This window comes from Scyliorhinus canicula, chromosome 18, assembly GCF_902713615.1.
Source record: "Scyliorhinus canicula chromosome 18, sScyCan1.1, whole genome shotgun sequence".
Lineage (NCBI taxonomy): Eukaryota > Metazoa > Chordata > Chondrichthyes > Carcharhiniformes > Scyliorhinidae > Scyliorhinus > Scyliorhinus canicula.
Window position 1 is genome coordinate 12848735 of NC_052163.1, and position 19739 is coordinate 12868473.

The window sequence follows — 19739 nt, forward strand, 5'->3', positions numbered from 1 at the left end:
TGCACCGGTCCTTGGAAAGAGAACCCTATTTAAGCCCCATGCCTCCACCCTATCCCCGTAACCCAACCTAACCTTTTGGAAACTAAGGTCAATTTATCATGGCCAATCCACCTAACCTGCACATCTTTGGACTGTGGGAGGAAACCGGAGCACCCGGAGGAAGCCCACGCACATACGGGGAGAACGTGCAGACTCCACGACCCGGCACCCAGTCTCACACAGTTAAGTGTGTTTAAGAACACACTGAGCCGTGCTCGTGCCGCACTTAACGGCCACTCGGCAGCTGCTGGTCTCGTTGAGGAGACCCCAGCCGAGCACTGTCCAGTACTGGTCCCCACAAATGGGGGTCTCGTCGGTGATCGGAGTCCTCTGGGCAGGGTGGTACCGGGCATGGCAGGTGCCACCTTGGCACCGCCAGTCTAACATCGTGGCAGTGCCAGCTGGGTGCCACCATCACTGCTGCGATACTCAATGGCATTGCAGGCTGGAAGGGACAGTATTAGGTTGGCGGTGCCAGGCTGGCATTCTGCCCATGCTGGAATCAGGCCCAGGGGGGGTGCCCTACCTGTGTGAGGTAGGGGGCGGGGTGGGGTGGGGGGGGTGGGGGGGGGGGGGGTTGGGTTGAGGCTCGACAATCCCCTTTATAGATGAGTTGAGAGATCCGACGGCATTTATAAAATGGGTTCCCGATCTCCTTTTGGAGCTTCTCTGGGTGCGGTCTTGGTGGGGGATGGGGGGGGCATTCCCTTCAGGAGCATTCGTGCCGAGAGTGACCCCGCTAATTCCACCCAGAACGGACTCTCTTGTTTCAGTTAAATCGCGCCTTGGTATGAAAATGCCAATATACTTTCAGGCTGTCACTACAATTTTTTCTGTTGAAGGAATTGGAGCAAGAAAATCATCTTGGTAAGATGGATGTTACCAGCACTAAATTTTACCTCCACATTAAGAGACAGTTGCTTTGCTGTGGTAATGCGGCATATTGTAACAGTAGCGTCACCTCAACCCTATGTTACAGACCTGAAGGATGCCCTGAGCTATCTTAACACTTCCGCGAATACCTTCATGTTTGATGACTGGGCGGAGAGGCCAAATAAAGATTCGGGATGTATTCGTTGTGCTGTGATTGGAAATGGTGGAATCTTGAATGGTTCTCGAAAGGGCGAGGAAATAGATCAGCACCACTATGTATTCAGGTATGCGTTTATTTACATCTCTGTTGGGCTAGTCTCCAATGAGGATAGAAACCCTTGTGTGCCAGGATGCAAGGTAGAGGGAAAAACCCGCTCCATTTTACCTCTTGGCCCTTGAGGTTGAATATCCAACTCGGGCTATCAGAATGGAAGTTGTCCTTTTCTCTTCTCTAAATTTAAGGGTTTTAAATGAAATTAATTTGACCAAATTCTACCCAACGCGGAATAAATTGTTGACCTGCAGGATGATTAGCATGGGAGATCGGAATTGTTATTGCGGTTCAGTTAGAAGATGGATATTGTTTTCAATCTCCACATTTAGTTAGGCCTTATTATATTCTACCCAATTCTGATGCTTTTGATACGAATATTTCTGGTGAAATTTACATTTCCTGCTTAGACCAGTGAATCATGTGAATATTTGTAAGCAGGGACTACTAATTTGTACATTGAGGCTGCTTCTACAACTGTCCCAACTCAAGGTGGTGGAGATGGGAAGTACAGTAAGAAGTCTTACAACACCAGGTTAAAGTCCAACAGGTTTGTTTCAAACACGAGCTTTCGGAGCACTGCTCCTTCCTCAGGTGAATGGGAAGTAGGATAATCCAAATTCAAAAGTCTTAGCAAGTGTGCATGTTTCTGTTTTAAGTTTCCTGAATTAGACTACGTGGTCAGATACGACCAAGTTTGAAGAGTGAAAGGAAAAATTGGATAAATAAATGCAGAAGCATTGATTTAAGCGATGGCAGTCCAAGATAATGTGGCTAGGAGGAATTCTAGTGAGGCAAAATGGCATAGTGTCTGTTTGTCAATTCCTTGTTTATTATGGTGTGTTTTTTTAAATATAGAGCAAATGGAGCCATTATTAAAGGATTTGAGAAAGATGTAGGAACTAGAACATCATTTTATACGTTTTCCACAAATACAATGATGAATTCCCTGAATGCCTATCGACGTTTGGGGTATATTGGTTTGCCACAATCTAAGGTAAGGTATCTTGCCCAGATCAACTGCTTGAGGCGGATCCACCGGCTTGGTCACTCTGTGCGATGTCTGCGCGCTCTCCCCGTGTCTGCGTGGGTTTTCTCAGGGTACTCCGGTTTCCTCCCACAACTCCTGAAGACATGCTGTTAGGTAATTTGGACATTCTGAATTCTCTCTCCGTGTACCCAAATAGGCGCTGGAATGTGGCGACTAGGGGCTTTAAAAAAAAAAAAAAATTTAGAGTACCCAATTCATTTATTTTTTCACATTAAGGGTCAATTTAGCGTGGCCGATCCACCTACCCTGCACATCTTTGGGTTGTGGGGGCAAAACCCACGCAAACACGGGGAGAATGTGCAAACTCCACATGGACAGTGACCCAGAGCCGGGATTGAACCTGGGACATCGGCGCCGTGAGGCAGCAGTGCTAACCAACTGCGCCACCGTGCAGCCCGACTTGGGGCTTTTCATAGTAACTTCATTGCAGTGTTAATGTAAGCCCACTTGTGACAATAAAGATTATTATTATAAGACGGCACCTGCAGCAATGTGACACTCCCTCAGCACTGCGCTGGAATGTTGTACTAGATTTTGTGCTCTAGTGCTGGAGTGGAACTTTAGCACAGTCTTCTGACTCTGAAACCCTTTGAGAAATGTCTGACACCTTGGTATATGAAGTGCATAGATTTCCATTCCTTAACCATGTTTGTTAAAGTTCAGATTCCAGCTGCAGGTTGGGTTGACATACGATTTTTTCACCTTATTTTGTATGGACTAGTGGCAACTCTGATAGTTGTCTTGAGTAAAATAAACTAGATGAGAGCTGTGGATGGGCGAAGATATACAACATCTAGAGTACTGGATATAATATTAGCATTGGGGATCAGAAGAAGAGATACAAAGATAAACCAACTAAGAAAGTTGGATCATGTGAATGTTTTTTTATTTTGTAGATTAATCATTCCAGTTAGAATGGGTGAAATCAAATGTTATCAAAATGCTCAACATAGAACGTAGAACATACAGCGCAGAAGGAGGCCATTCGGCCCATTGAGTCTGTACAAACCCAGTTAAGCCCTCACTTCCACCCGATCCTGGCAACCTAATAACCCCTCCGAACCTTTGTAGTCACTAAGGGCAATTTAGCATGACCAATCCACTTAACCTGCACGTCTTTGGACTGTGGGAGGAAACCGGAGGAAACCCACGCAGACACAGGGAGAACGTGCAAACTCCGCCCAGCGGGGAATCGAACCTGGGACCCTGGAGCTTTGAAGCCACAGTGCTATCCACTTGTGCTACCGTGCTGCCCTCAAAGGAGAGTTTATAAAATCTAAATAACTTCACCCCCATTGGAGGCGCTGCAATGGAAATATTGGGAGGAAAATAAGAACCAATTCGTGTTTGCAAAGTAGTTGCTATCTCATGCTAACTTGGAAAAATAATAAACTAGATGTATATTTTATGTTCTGATTTAAATAAACACTTTTTGTTCTGCTGTACTAAATGAATACAGGTTTAGAACGAACATGCTTATCTCCTGTACACTGGGAGTGCCTGAATTACTGATTAGTCACTGGGTACTCTGTAATTGAAGCATGTCTGTTTCATTCTCCACATAACTTTGTTTTTTTTCCTACCCCCCCCCCCCCTTTTTGAAGGAGACGAGGTACATTTTTCTCCCAGACCATAACCGCGATTACTACCTGGTAAAAGCTGCAATAACCCACACGGCCGTTGAAAAGGGAAATGACAAATCCAATAAGTAGGTTTTGGTTGTGTTCTTTTCACTGATGCGTCACTCGGGTCAGATGGTTGGCCACACTGTGGGAGGACCATTGCTTTCTTAGCTGGATAAGATTTAGTTTATGCAATGCACTGACCCTCTAAGTGACTCAGCTACCTTGGGCAGTGTGGATAAATTGAACTCTACACATTTCTTCCTGGGGTGTGGCCAAACCCCACATGGGTGTCAATGTAGCCAAACACAATGCAATCACCATTATTATTTTATATATTAGTTTAAATCGTTGCCACATTTACAAATATATAAATGAGAATTGAATGTATGACTAACGTGCACTGGTGTAGGGCTAATGCGTAACAATTATTCCCCCCCCCACCCCCCAGACATCCGATCCTGTTTCACCCAATCCATGGGCTTTAGTCTTGATTTCTGCTGTGCAATGCCTGCAGGTGAATAGATTGGTGAATATATAAATCTGTCTCCAGCACAAGGTACACTTTGCGAGACCCCAAGATAGAAATTCCAATTGGCTGTGTTTGGAAGAGGGCTGGGGAGAAAAGAAAACCTTGGACCTGCCTCCTGTTTTGTGTTTGGTGTATGTGTGCGCTAGTACCCCCCCCCCACCACTTTGCCAATTGATCAACCCATTCTATTCATTGTCTCTGGTTACACATGTTAAATAGCTACTTGGATCCTTGATTCAGCATCATCTTCAGAGGTGGGGTGGATGGGAATAGTGTGCACATTGGAGGCATGAGTTGATTTTGTAGTGATGGGTGGAAATCTGAAGGTAATGACAATTATGTCTTGGGTCTTTTTGCCCCTCTTAGGCCACCGATGTTCTTTGGAGAAAGCACTGGACCTGGAAAATTCAAGATGTATCACCCTGACTTTATTCGATATGTTCGAAATAGGTAAAAAGGAGATTTTAATTTTGCATTGTTAAGAGAGAGAATGAGTGAAGTGCTCAAAGGGATTGATGACTAATTGTTGCATCAAACTTGCAAAGAGAGTTATAGAGTCATAGAATTTACAGTGCAGAAGGAGGCCATTCAGCCCATCGAGTCTGCACTGGCCCTTGCAAAGAGCACCCTATTTAAGCCCCACGCCTCCACCCTATTCCCGTAATCCCACCGAACCTTTTCTGGACACTAAGAGCAATTTAGAATGGTCAATCCACCTAACCTGCACATCTTTGGACTGTGGGAGGAAACCGGAGCACCCGGAGGAAACCCACGCAGACACTGGGAGAGCGTGCAGACTCCACACAGACAGTGACCCAAGGCGGGAATTGAACCTGGGACCCTGGAGCTGTGAAGCAATTGTGCTAACCACTATGCTACTGTGCTGATTCCACAGAATACGCGCACATTACGATGGAGTGAGTTCAGTGTTCTGCGGCTCTCTTCTAACTCTTTTAAGTTCTCGCTTTTTAAGTTTGGTTAAAAGACATCAACTTCTCCGTGGCCTCTCTCCCAGTGTCTAACTCCACTCTGATGCCCCCAGGTCTAGACATGTACAAAAGAATATCAGTGATTTGGAGTTTAGCGTGACTCCAAATGTGCTAAGCCAACAAAATAACGATGTTAAGCCTTTAGCTAAGAAGAAAACCTAAAAATAAACGTGCAAACTTGATCCAGCTCCACCTGACCTTTGGTGAACTTAACACCTGACCTTTGGTGAACTTCTGGCAATGATCAACTTTCAATCTTCCGTTTTTTAAGCTGCAGAAACAATCTGCGATAGCGAATGTTTGATGTCACAAAAAGAAAAATCCTTTATTTTTCAACGCCGATCTGAATGTTAAATTTTCCTTTATTGTTGACAAACCTTAACTACAATTTTTTTTGAAAGAAGCACCGCTCCACAGAATGTCCTAAGCTACGCCACCAGGAATACTCACTATTCACTGTATTGTTTGTGGAGTCCTGCTGTGTAGGAAGTGGCTTCTTGTGTTTGCCTGCATTGGTGACCACATTTTTGTGTGAATGATTCATGTCTCGCCTCCAGAGACTTCACGAGAAATCTATGCCTTCGTGGGTCGCGACCTCTCTTCTCGAGTCAATGTGGGTTCACGCCCCGCTTCAGAGAGATGAGTGCGTACTTTGTTTTCTGCCTTTTGATAAACATGTAGTGGCAGGGTGGTCAGTATGTCCAGCCCATTGAATTGAGCAGCCTCAAGAGGCCATATGGATAACTCCTGCTCCATTTTCTTACGCTGCCCTCATTACTGCCCTCATTATGATGTACTGACCTCATTAACACTGCACCCTGTATGCTTAATCCGACGCAGGTGCTTATGTAGTTACATTGTCTACCTTGTGTTGCCCTATTATGTATTTTCTTTTCTTCCCATGTACTTAATGATCTGAGCTGCTCGCAGAAAAATACTTTTCACTGCACCTCGGTATATGTGACTATAAACAAATCCAATCCAACCCTTCTCTTCTCTCGAGAGACAAAGACCTGGTCTGTTCGGATTTTCCTGATGGGTCTAACCCAGTTTTGATATTATTGTCTCAAATCTTTTTGTGCATCAAATAAGGGATCAAAGTCTAAAAAGGGTACAGGAATAGAGGGACTGGCTGTATGTGTGCACAGATCGTTGAAGGTGGCTGGACAAGTGGAGAGAGCAGTTAAAAAGCATATAGTATTCTGGGCTTTATTAATGGGGTGTATAATACAAGAGCAAGGAGGTTACGCTAAACTTGTGCGAGACATTAGTTAGACCTCAGCTGGAATGTTATGCACAGTTCTGGGTATTGCACTATAGGAAGGATGTGAACGCATTGGAGAGAATGCAGAACAAGTTACCAAGTATGGTTCCAGAAATGTGAAACTTCACTAATGAGGATGATTCTAGGTATTTTATAGATTTCATAGATTGCATAGATTTCATAGAATTTACAGTGCAGAAGGAGGCCATTCGGCCCATCGAGTCTGCACCGGCTCTTGGAAAGAGCACCCTACCCTAGCCCATACCTCCACCCTATCCCCATAACCCAGTAACCCCACCCGACACTAAGGGCAATTTAGCAAGCTGGGAATTGAACCTGGGACCCTGGAGCTGTGAAGCAATTGTGCTAACCCCACAATGCTACCGTACTGAAAAAATACTTTTCCATTTCTGCTCTACCACACCTTAAATTGGAGAGTTTGGGTCTGTTCTCCTGGTAGAGAAGAAGGCTGAGAGGAGATTTGACCGAGATGCTCACAATTGTTATGGGCCAGGGTTTAGAGAACCCCAGAGTGTATCATGGAGTTCACCTGACCCACGACTTTTAATAGATTGTGGTATGGGGAGCACACGGCCCACTGTACAGGTGTGGTACAGCAGAAATGGAAAAGTATTTTTTTAAAGCAAAACAATGTTTATTCCATGAACTCAAGTTAACCTTTTTTAAACATAGTGAACATCTTAGCAACCATCAATTCAAACATAACCCCAAAGAATACAACACTAAGTAATCCTTAAGCTGTCTTTTTTAACATCCATAAGACTTTTTTAAAAAACCTTTAAAACACAAAGATCAGGTTTAAATTCATGATTGAGAGCAATTATTAGTTTAAATCACCAAACGAACGATTTACAGTCTAGATTACAGAGAGACTAATACACCTTTTGGCTGTGACTGCAGCTATCCAGCTCTGAAAATGAAACTAAAACGCACCCTGCAGCAAACAGCCTAAAACGAAAGTAAAAAGCTGACAGACAGCCCAGCTCCACCCACTCTCTGAAATCACTGATAAACACCCATTTCTTAAAGGTGCATTTCTTAAACACCCATTTCCTAAAGGTACTCTCACATGACACAACCAGGAGGGGGCTGGACAGATTAGATATGGCAAAACTGTTCCGTAAAAGAATCGCGAACGAGAGGGCACAGATTTAAAGTGATTTGCATAAGAAGCAAATATGATGTGATGAAAAACCTTATTCACAACGAGTGGTTGGGGGTCTGGAATGCACGGCCCGGATTGTGGAGGAGGCAGGCTCAAGCGAGGCATTCAAGAGGGAGTTGGATGATGACCGGTAATGTGCAGGGTTACTGAGAAAAGGCAGGGGAATGGCACTAAGTCACGATGCCCGTTTGGTGAGCTGGTGCAAGCACGATGGGCTGAATGGCCTCCTTCTGCACTGCAGCAATTCTGTGATTCCTTCTCTCCACAGGTTTCTGTGGTCACGCATTTTGGAGACTTCGCGCCGTGGTATATATCGCCCATCCACTGGCGCAACAATGCTTTTGGCGGCTATCCATTCCTGTGATGAGGTAAGAGGAATTGCTTTTACTTCACGATGGCTGCCCACCCTTGTACCACTGTCTCAGGTTGAGCTCAGTCTGGGGGGGGGGGCTGTCAGGTGGAATGTCACTGAATGCGTCTAATATTTGTAACAGAACAGAGGATACCTTTCAGTTCTGCAGAATAATTAGTGAAACTTTCTGAATTAATTTTTTTTAAATGTGCTCCCAGCTATGGTTTGATTTGTCAGATTTTTTTTTTCTTGAATGCGCAAATGCAAGTGCCCAAGTATAGCTGCTGTCTCCACCCCCATCCGCCTCCCCACACCACAACTTCCTGTCTCTTTTTAAAAAATAGACCAATCCTTTCATGCCGGGGTGGAAAAACAGCTCTGCCACTGTTCCTGTAGTTTATTCTGCTCAAGCATTTAACCGGGCAGGCATGCCGCCCACATTCAGCATCGTGGCAAGTTTGGGTTTCCTGTCTGCTAAGTGCGGTTAGCGAAATAATTCTAGAGTTTTGACCCAGCAACACTGAAGGACTGGTGATATAGTTCCAAGCCAGTGCAGCAGATGATTTGGAGGGGATATTGCAGGCCGCCGTGTTCCCATGCATCTGCTGCCCCTTGTTTGTCTGGATTGTAGAGGTCACGGATTTGCAAGGTGCATTGGTGAGTTGCTGCAGTGCGTCTACTAGACGGTGCACACTGCTTTCACCGTGGGTCAGTGGTTGGGGGAGTGAACATTTAAGGTGGTGGGTGTGGTATGCAACGTGAAGGCTGCTTTGTCCGAGATTGTGTCAAGATTCTTTTTTTTTATCAAACAATTTTATTGAGGTATTTTTCGGCATTGTAAACAGTTACAGATAATAACAAAAAAAAAACAAAGACGGCAAAAATGTCCAAACATCAACGTAAAATCAATACTTCAATCAACCATACTGCACAAGCCCGCTCCTCTCCCACTCTCCCATTGACACTACCGCCTATTTATCCCTCCTACTCTACACTAATCCCCCCCCCCCCCGCTGACGTTCACTCTCCCGCGAAGAAGTCGATGAATGGTTGTCACCTTCAGGCGAACCCCAGTACAGATCCCCTCAAGGCAAACTTAATTTTTTCCATACCCAGAAAACTTGACATGTCTTAAAGCCATAGCTCGGTCTTCGGGGGCTTTGAGTCCCTCCATGCCAGCAGTATTCGTCGCCGGGCTATCAGGGAAGCAAAGGCCAGAACATCTGCCTCTTTCTCACCCTGGACTCCCGGGGTCTTCCGAAACTCCAAAGATTGCCACCCCTGGACCCATCACCACCCTTGTTTTTAGCACCTTGGAAACCCCTAAGCTTAGGACATGCCCAAAAGATGTGAACGTGGTTTGCTGGTCCTCCCCCGCATCTAGCGCTTGTGTCAAGCTTCTTGAGCATTGTTGGGGCTGTGCTAATTCGGGCAAGTGGCGAGTATCGCATTACTTATTTGACTTGTTCCTTGGAGATAAAGGACAGGCTTTAGAGAGTCAGCAGAAGAGTTCCTCGCTGCAAAATTCCCAGCCTTTGACCTGCTCTAATAGAAGAATCATGGAATTTCTACAGTGCGGAAGGAGGCCATTCGGCCCATAGAGTCTGCATTGACCATCTGAATGAGCACCCTAACCTGCCACACTGCGCTGGCCTATCCCCATAACCCCTTTTGGACACTAAGGGGCAATTGATCGTTTCCTGTTCACCTACCTGCACATCTTTGGACTATGGGAGGAAACTGGATACCCGGAGGAAACCCACGCAGACACTGGGAGAACGTACAAAGTCCACACAGGCTGTGTCCCAAGGCTGGAATTGAATCCGGGTCCCAGGCGCTGTGAGGCAGCAATGCTAACCACTGTGCCACCATGTAGGGCAGCACGGTAGCATTGTGGATAGCACAATGGCTTCACAGCTCCAGGGTCCCAGGTTCGATTCCGGCTTGGGTCACTGTCTGTGCGGAGTCTGCACTTCCTCCCCATGTGTGCGTGGGTTTCCTCCGGGTGCTCCGGTTTCCTCCCACAGTCCAAAGATGTGCAAGTTAGGTGGATTGGACATGATTAATTGCCCTTAGTGTTCAAAATTGCCCTTAGTGTTGGGTGGGGTTACTGGGTTATGGGGTTAGGGTGGAGGTGTTGACCTTGGGTAGGGTGCTCTTTCCAGGAGCCAGTGCAGACTCGATGGGCCGAATGGCCTCCTTCTGCACTGTAAATTCTTTGTCACTTGTTGCCACGGTATTTCTATGGCTGGTCCAGTTAGTTTTTGGTCAATGGTGATAAAGGTGACCGGAGGGTCAGTAACCAGAGGGGGGTGGGGGGTGGGGGGGGAGTTCATGGTTGTTAAAGGAACCAGACCAGTGATGAGGAGAATTGTATGAAGCAGCGAGTTATTATCTGAAATTTGTTGCTTGAAAGAATGGTGGAAGCAGATTCAGGCGTAACTTTCAAAGGGAATTGGATCAAAAGATGGTGGGAATTTGGATAAAGTCATCAGTAATAACCCTACTTGTATTTGTGTAGTACCATCATCACCTGAGTCGAACCAGATAGGGATAAATGTTGATTCCTTAATGATAGATGTTATTACCACTGATGAACCAATACAAGGTTCTTGATTAATAGGGATTATGGGGAGAATGGGAATGAGAAACATATCGGCCATGATTGAATGGTAGAAAAGACTCGATGGGTTAAATGGCCTAATTCTGCTCCTGTGACTTATGGTCTAAGTGCAGTGTGGTGGTGAAATAACTATTTTCTGTAGCAAGAGTAGGTTATGGCTTGGTGAAGATGAATGTTTGGCAGCAGTGGAACGAAAGGTCTTGAACTCTTGACTGTATCCAATTGTTATAGTCTTGCGCTCTCATGTTCGCGCTCGCTCACCGCTGCCGTTGCGTCTACTGGGCGACGTACTGTAATGATATGTCACGGCTCATCTGTCCTGCATCATCCTCACACATACTGGTCGGCAAACCCAATTGTGATGTCCATCAGAGAGCTTTGTAACTTTAGCTTTGTGATAGTCAGCTGCTGTTAATTGGCAGCAATGTATCCCAAGGTAAAGTTAGTACGTTGGAGTCTACTTTTTCCTTCATACTCAGCTTCACATTTGGGTTAGAAATGTGCGTACTTCCACTATTTAAAAGTTTGCCTGTTCTTTTCACTTGCAGGTTAGTGCTTATGGATTTATCACCGAAAACTACGCAAAATATTCCGATCATTATTTTGACCGAGACTACCATAAACTGGTCTTTTATGCTAACCATGACATGAGATTGGAAATGAAGCTATGGAACAAGTTGCACAATTATGGGATCATTAAACTCTACACCAGAGAAGCGAACGCAAGCAAGGTATTGAGATGAGCTTGAATCTAATTGGAATACGGGTATCTGGTGAAGAAGGACTTCTCCAGCCTTATTACCTGTTTTGGGGCCTTGGATATTGTGGTTGGTTATTTTTTTTTGTGTCCTTTTCACCCTTGTCCTTTGGGACTGTGAAACTGATCTGAAACTGGAGGCTGGAAGTATCACCGGCCAGTCCTTCGAATGGACTGAGGTGGTGCTGAAGATACCCCCTTGCTGCTGGTAGGGTGAAAAGTGATGGATGAGGGTGGGACGTGGCAGAGTGGCGACAGGGTTCGAGTTGTCCGTGGGAGCACATTTGATTCCAGAGTATGAACCCTTCTGTCTCAAAAGAATTTGAGGAAGGAAGAAACCGTGTGTATTTCAGCGATTGCACCATTTTCTTTGTCGATCTGATGTTTTCTTGGCCACTTTAATGCCGATGTTTTCAAATGGTTGGTGCCCTCGTGCAGATTTGTTCCAAATGTTTTCTGGAATGTTCCAAATGTGGATGTGCTAAAAGATTTGTTGTGCATGGACTTTTGAATCAATGGAAGAATGAATTTATAATGTATTTCATATTGTAGCTGTGTGGCTATGAAAAGTCAATGTTGTAAAGGTAACTGTAAACTGAAGTGAGTAAACCATATGATATGCACCCCCCCCACCCTCCCCCACCGCCACCCAAAATCATGCGGCAGATAACTTCAGGTATGGAAAAGGCAGGTAGTGAGTGGCACTCTGCTCAATACTCATTATTGCTGGTGGGTCCTCCGACTCTGGGTCTCGCCACTGGGCTGTGATGAGCAATGTGCCAACCCTAGTCTGGCGCAATACTTGTTTGAGGGGAGTGGGCAGCCAGGGCCGGTTTTAAGCCTATTTGACCAATTTCATCAAATTGGGCCCCGCACCTTAAGGGGGCCCCGCGCCAGCGGCGACAGAGTTACCGTTTGAAGCCTTTTCTGTATTCTAAGAGGAACTATAGGGTAGTTTTTACTTTTGGGGAACGCACCGCATTACCGTCGACAAATCCTTCAGCCCTGCGCCGCCAAATCCTTCCGCCCGGGTAAGTAAGTTTCAAAATTTTAGTATATCAAGCATTTAATGTTTTATTTTTGGTTAAAGACGAGCATACTACACGAAATATAAACATGGATAAATTTTTACTTTTGTAGAGTAGGGGCCCCGCCATCACTTTTCTAATTGGGCCCGCAATTCCTAGCACCGGCCCTGCGGGCAGCCCAGGATAACCTTGGCCCATGCTATTCCTCTGGAGTCAAGAGACCTGCCTGATCAACCTAACTGCGCAACAATTATTCACTTGCACTTTTGAAGAGAGGAGACTTCTTCCTTTTCACCGCCTGGTTTAACAGGGCAATAAACTGTACACATCGCTCCCTAGTTTATTCCTTTCCTGTATCTGGCTCGTCACTTGTCTAAGGAACTGAGTCTGGGGCATGCAGTGGAAGGCCCCAGTAAATAAGGTGATGGAGCATTCAGGTGTTCAATATACTACTGCCTCGTTTCCACTGGGTAAGTGCCATTATAATCTGTCCTCAGCCTGTTGCCTCCTACCTGCCAGAGTTATTTCCACCTGGCTTCCAAAGCAGCTCCAATTACTGAAAGTTGTGCAATGTTGTAACCTTTCCAATGCTGTATTTCGGGTTTTATTTCTGGGTCATATTTAGGAAATGTTTCGGTAGTTGCGCAAATGTTTTTGGAAAGGGGGTAACTTTTCTACATTGAGATTTAGCCGTACGAGTTAGAGTTCACTACATTCCCCATTGTTACATGGTGCCAGCATCAGTCGCTTCTACCCTGGTATCCAGGAGTAAAAATGAGACTAAAGCCCCTCAATTCTCTGCCTTAACAACGTGCCTTAATGCAAGTTTCAGAAAAGCACCAGCATTGCACAATGCACAACAACCTGAATTGCTATTTCTGCAAAAGCTGCTATCTTGTCAACAGTATGTTTGTCCAATTGTCCAGTCGAACATGGCGTCTTGGTACATAGTTTGCTTCCATTTACCGTTATTGTTTGCTGCTGGGATGTCAAAATCAAACCACGCCATGGCTTTGGTGTTGGGGCCATTATTTCATTGTTACATATTCTCAAGTTTGAGGAATAAGTTGAGAAGGAAAAGTTGGCAACTTTGTCCTCTCTTCCAGCTGGGATTGCTGCCTGTTCCCAAGAATTGGGAATTTCCTCCTATTAAGGAAATGGGAAGATACGGTGGGTAGGGATGTACGAGCAAGAGAGCCCATTAATCTATCAAGCCTGCTCCAGCATCATCTACCTTAACGACACTTTCCCCGGACCATCTTCATGTCCTTTGATCCCATTTACCCTCCATCAATCTATTAGATTTCTGTTTTGGATATTCTCAATGATTGCGCTTCCACAGCCTTCCTGAGGTAGAGAACTCCAAAGATTCATCACCCACTAGCATGAAGAAATCCCTCCTCATCTCTCAAATGGCCTACCCCTTATCCCAAGATGATGTTCTTGGTTTTAAACTCAACAGCCGGGGGAACATCTATCACGGGTATTTGCTGGCATAAGCTCACACTGCATGTTGCATATTGAAATCAAAGTAAAATTAATTTGGACTTAATAATGTGCCTTCAAGCTTTTTTTTTAATCGATACACTTGAGTGTCTTAACAAAGATTGAAACAATACCCTCCATTAATCCTACAACCTCCTGAATTTAACTGCCTTTGATGGCAAATATGAATGTCTGCCATGTGATGTGAACATCCTTTTAACAAGATGTAGAAAAAGGAATCAAATTGTACCATGTTGTTAAGTGAATTTTTTGCCCTGCTGTCTGTCTCATAATTTGTTCAGACTATTCTGCAGTTATGTGACCGGACCCATCTTCAGTTGTAATTATATCTGGATTATTCCGCCTCTGCTCTGCAAAGATCAGTTGTCAGCACCGGGAAGTCGTCATCTCGTAATGCACAAATGGAACAAAGTAATTGAAAGTCTCTAGTGGAACCAGGGGCATTGGAAATTCCCTGAAATGAAGCCATTGGGAGTGTAGGAATTAGCGTGGCAGTGACGATTTAGCGAGGTTATTCATGCTGTTTAATAACCAATCCATAGGAAAAAATGTGAAATGGATACATTTTCAATAACGTCAAACAGTAACTGATTGTTTAGACAAGTATGTGGAACCTAATTGTAAGGATCCCTGTTTTGTTTCACAACGCACACCATTCCGTCGTCTCCTCATGTAAACACTGCAGAAATGTATCGAGATTTATTTTGTCTTGTTCATACATAATTTCTGATCAATAAATTTGAAGTTGTTCTAAAAGTTTTAACTCCGTAGCTTTTCACCTGACAAGGGAGCACTTGTCAACTTGTGTCCGGTCGTGCGCGGAAGGTAGTTTTTGATCAGAAGGTCTTTTCTGTTGCATGCCGTTTTCTGTTCTTGTCAGTTCACCAACACAATAGTGGCAGTCGGTTTCCTGAAAATCTTCACCCCAACCCGACATGTTTCCTCCTCAGCGTTGTGGGTTGAGATGCAGAGGCAGCATGATCAGTAACAGAAGGAAGAAGATTTCTAGGGATTTGGTTACCGTGTCCCACTGCTAACTGAAGGAAAGAGATGGTTGACTTTCTCCAATCAATTCAATCCGACCCTTCAGGTTAGGCTGAAGTCTGCCCGAGGTACATCCAGAGTACCTTGTACAATTCCACTTTTCAACAATCATCAGAACCAGTCTATATTTAAATCTGGATGTACTTGTGGTTTCAAAAGGTGAATTTGACTTGACACCATGTCAATAAAGACCAAATACTTGGCCAAAGAGGTAGGCTTCATAGAATCCTGACAGTGCAGAAGGAGGCCATTCAGCCCATCGGGTCTGAACCGAACATGGAAAGAGCACCCTACTTAAACCCACACCTCCACCCTATCCCTGTAACCCAGTAACCCTATCTAAACTTTTGGACACTGAGGGCAATTTTAACATGGCTACACCACCTAACCGGCATCTTTAAAGGAGGAAGACATTGGTTCTAATTTTGTCCTTGATACCAAAAGTGGAAATTAAGGAAACCCTGTTCAAAATCTATTTTTAGGTCAATAAAGGAAACCAATAATCATCCTCATCTCTGCACAAGACGTGTTAGAGTTTTCTGACAGCTTAGATGGGTGGCACAGTGGGTAGCACTGCTGCCTCACGGCACCAGGATCCCGGGTTCAATTCCAGCCTTGGGTGACTGTGCGGAGTCTGCACATTCTCCCCATGTCTACGTGGGTTTCCTCCGGGTGCTCCAGTTTCCTCCCACAGTCCAAAGATGTGCAGGTTAGGTGGATTGGCCATGATAAATTGCCCCTTCATGTCCAGGGATGTGCAGGTTCGGTTATGGGATGGACGGGTGATTGGACAGCGTAAAGTGCTTCTTTGAAGGTTCGCTGCAGATGCAAATGGCCTTCTACACTCTTGGGATTCTATGACCTATGATTCTATGATCCAAGGAAAGAATCATCACGTGGAATTCAGCTAAAGGATCCAGCCTGAGCAATTGATCCCATGTTGAAAATGGCACAAGGGAGCTGAACTGCTTGTATTTTGCTGTTTATGCTTAGGATTTGATTTCTTTCAATGCCAAGAGTGTCCAATACATTGTGTGTGTGTGAAGGAGAGCTGTTAATTCAGTTCACGGTTTGGACTTGAATGTGCTGTATTTGTGATCATCACCTTGTGCCCTCCATTCAGCCTGTACAACGTTTTGGCCTGTGTTTTGATCCGACTCCATGCTTAGAAAAAGCAGGAATGATTCTCCTTGGAGCAGAGAAGGCTAAAGGGAGATTAGATAGATGTGTTCAGAGTGGTTTGAATAGACTAAATAGGGGGAAGCTGTTTCTGTTGGCATGAGAATCAGTCAGCAAAAGACGGATTTAAAGTAATTGGCGGAAAGATCAAGGGAGATTGAGTGGAGTTCTTTTGTACACAGCAAGTTATTGAAATCTGGAATATACTGCCTGAAAGGGTGGTGGAAGCAGATTCAATAGTAACTTTCAAAAGAACATGCACTTGGAAGGTAAAACGTTGCAAGATTATATGGCATGAGCAGAGGCGTTGTATACCAGTTGTATTTTTAATGTTTTTTTTTAGTCGGGGGCAATTTAGTGTGGACAGACCACCTACCCTGCACATCTTTGGGTTGTGGGGGTGAGACCCACACAAACACGGGGAGAATGTGAAAACTCCACATGGAGAGTGACCCAGGGCTGGGATCGAATCCCGGGTCCTTGGCGCCGTGAGGCAGCAGTGCTAACCATTGTGCCACCCTGTTACTAGTTGCCTAACCTCTTTGAAAGAAGCCAGCCTGTACATGATGGGCTGAATGGTCTCCTTTATGGTTCTAGGAATAAAGCAACTGAAGATTTCCACCACTCCTTCCACCTCAGTACATAGGTTTGGTGCATCTAAGGGAAAGCTCGATAAACATGAGGAGGAAAAGGAATAGTTAACATTGATGCGGAGCCTTCCAACTCATCAGGCGATAGTTTGCACCGTGGAGGTCAACTGTGTGTCAAGCATCACTTGGTGTGGCTCAGGGGCCGCACGCTGTCATGGTGGCCTCGGCCGCATGCTACAGAGGAGGACAGTGGGTTGAGAAGGTGCACATTTCACTGGCTTCTTTTTCTTTTTACCCTGTGCCACCTTCTCGGCCAACTCACTTTTTTAAAAAAATGTCTTCCAATGCCGTTCCAAGCAGTCAACTTGCAGATGTCACAGCCCTCAGTGACCACCTCCCAGTTGTCAGTGTCGATAACCACCATCTTCACATCTTGCTTGCAGATGTTGTTACGATGGAGGTATAGATGCCCAGAGGATGTGACCCACTGACTGAATGTCTCAGAGTACACAGATGTCATCTATCTGATGACTATGGACAAGTCAGCGCAGACGTCATTGTTTCAGTAATAAGACCAGAAGATGTAGGAGCAGAGGTTGGCCATTCAGCCCATTGGGTCTGTTCTGCTGTTCAATGAGATCATGACCAATCTGAGACAATCCTCAACTCCACTTTCCGGCCTTATCCCCATAAACTTTAATTCTCTTACTGATTAAAAATCTGTCTATCTCAGCCTTGAACATACTTAACGACCCAGCCCCACAGACCTCTGCGGGAAAGAATTCCACAGATTCTCTGGGGGAAGAAACTCCGCTCTCTCTTAAAAAAGGCAAGCACTTACTCTGAGATTATGCCCTCTGTCCTAGACTCTCCAACAAGGAGAACCAACCTTTGAGCATCTACACTGTCAAGCCACCCTGTATGTCTCAAAAAGGCCCCTTCTCATTCTAAACTCTCAGAATCACAGCCAGATACAGTGCAGAAGAGGCCCTTTGGCCCATCGAGTCTGCACCTCCGCATAAAAGGCACCTGATCTGCCAATCCTAATCCCATTTGCCAAAACTTGGCCCATAACCTCGAATGTTAAGACGTGCCAAGTGCTCATCCAGGTACTTTTTACAGGATGTGAGGCAATCCGTCTCTATCACCTCCTAGGGTAGTGCGCTCCAGACCGTCACCATCCTCTGGGTAAAAAAAGTTTTCCTCAAATCTCCCCTAAAACTCTCAGCCCTCGCCTTGAGCTTGTGTCCCCTCGTAACTGACCCTTCAACTAAGGGGAACAGCTGTTCCCTATTCACCCTGTCCAGGCCCCTCATAGTCTTGTACACCTCGATCAGGCCGCCCCTCAATCTTCTCTGCTCCAGAGAAAACAACCCAAGCCTATCCATCCTCTCTTTATAAATAAAATGTTCCATCCCAGGCAACATCCTGGTGAATCTCGTCTAAACCCGCTCCAGTGCAATCGCATCCTTCCTATACAGTGGCGACCAGAACTGCACACAGTACTCTAGCTTTGCCCTCACCAATGTTCTATACAACTCCAACATGGCCTCCCTGCTTTTGCAATCTATGCCAAGATTGTTAAAGGCAAGTGTACGCCTTTTCACTACTCTATTCACCTGCCCTTCTGCCTTCAAGAGATCTATTTACAAACATGCCCAGGACTCTTTGTTCCTCAAGACTTTCAATGAATAGTGCCATTCATTGAATATTTCCTTTCCTTTAGTGCCATTCATTGAATATCTGCCAATTTCCTGCCCATTTGACCATCCCGTCGATATCTTCCTGGAACCCAAGACTCACAGCCTCACTGTTAACCACCACGCCAATCTTTGTGTCATCCGCAAACTTACTGATCCTACCCCTCACATAGTCATCTAAGTCATTTATATAAATGATGAATAATAGGATCCCTGCACAGATCCCTGTGGTACACCTCTGGACACTGGCTTCCTGTCACTAAAGCAGCCGTCTGTCATCACCCTCTTGTTTCCTACATCTCAGCCAGCTTGGAATCCACCTTATCAAGTTCCCCTGTATCCCATGTGCATTAGCCTTCTTTATAAGTCCCCCATGGGCAGCACGGTAACAGTGGTTAGCGCTATGGTCCCAGTGCCAGGGTCCCAGGTTCGATTCCTGGCTTGGGTCACTCTCTGTGCGGAGTCCGCACGTTCTCCCCGTGTCTGCGTGGGTTTCCTCTGGGTGTTCTGGTTTCCTCCCACAAGTCCCAAAAGACGTGTTAGGTGAATTGGGCATTCTGAATTCTCCCTCTGTGAACCTGAACAGGCGCCGGAGTGTTGCAACTAGGGGCTTTTCACAGAAACTTCTTATTGCAGTGTTAATGTAAGCTTACTTGTGACAATAAAGATAAAGATTATAAGGTCTTGGATTGCGGGAGAGCAGACTTTAGTAAATTAAGGCACAATCTGGCCACGTTAGATTGGAACAAGTTACTGGTGGCGAGATTATCTTTATTGTCACAAGTAGGCTTACATTAACACTGCAATAATAAGTTTCTGTGAAAAGCCCCTAGTTGCAACACTCCGGCGCCTGTTCAGGTTCACAGAGGGAGAATTCAGAATACCCAAGTTACTGCGAAAAGCCCCTAGTCGCCACATTCCGGCACCTGTTCGGGTACACTGAGGGAGAATTCCAAATGTCCAAATTACCTAACAGCACGTCTTTCGTGACTTGTGTGAGGAAACCGGGAGTACAGCCCCAAATTTCTCAATGAGTGTACGCTGATGGAATTGGGGTGCACCAGGATCTCCAGGTTGGTGACCTTGTCCTGCCAAAAGATTCTGAGGATAATCCTGAAACAGCAATGGTGGAA

The 19739-nt window shown here is 45.3% G+C and overlaps 1 protein-coding gene across 7 annotated transcripts in view; it reads left to right on the forward strand.

Moving 5' to 3' along the window:
• The window catches only part of st6galnac (ST6 (alpha-N-acetyl-neuraminyl-2,3-beta-galactosyl-1,3)-N-acetylgalactosaminide alpha-2,6-sialyltransferase), a 57958-nt gene extending 45878 nt beyond the window's left edge, over positions 1 to 12080 (forward strand). For 6 of the 7 annotated variants that reach the window (XM_038777933.1, XM_038777937.1, XM_038777935.1 and 3 more), the window contains 6 exons: positions 1019 to 1196; positions 2042 to 2180; positions 3839 to 3942; positions 4755 to 4838; positions 8096 to 8195; positions 11351 to 11545. In XM_038777933.1, the coding sequence (XP_038633861.1) occupies positions 1019 to 1196; positions 2042 to 2180; positions 3839 to 3942; positions 4755 to 4838; positions 8096 to 8195; positions 11351 to 11545 (800 nt within the window). Of the gene's footprint in view, positions 1 to 1018; positions 1197 to 2041; positions 2181 to 3838; positions 3943 to 4754; positions 4839 to 8095; positions 8196 to 11350 lie in introns of all 7 variants that reach the window. The other variant, XM_038777932.1, reaches the window with a different exon arrangement.
• Positions 12081 to 19739: the final 7659 nt, after the last annotated feature.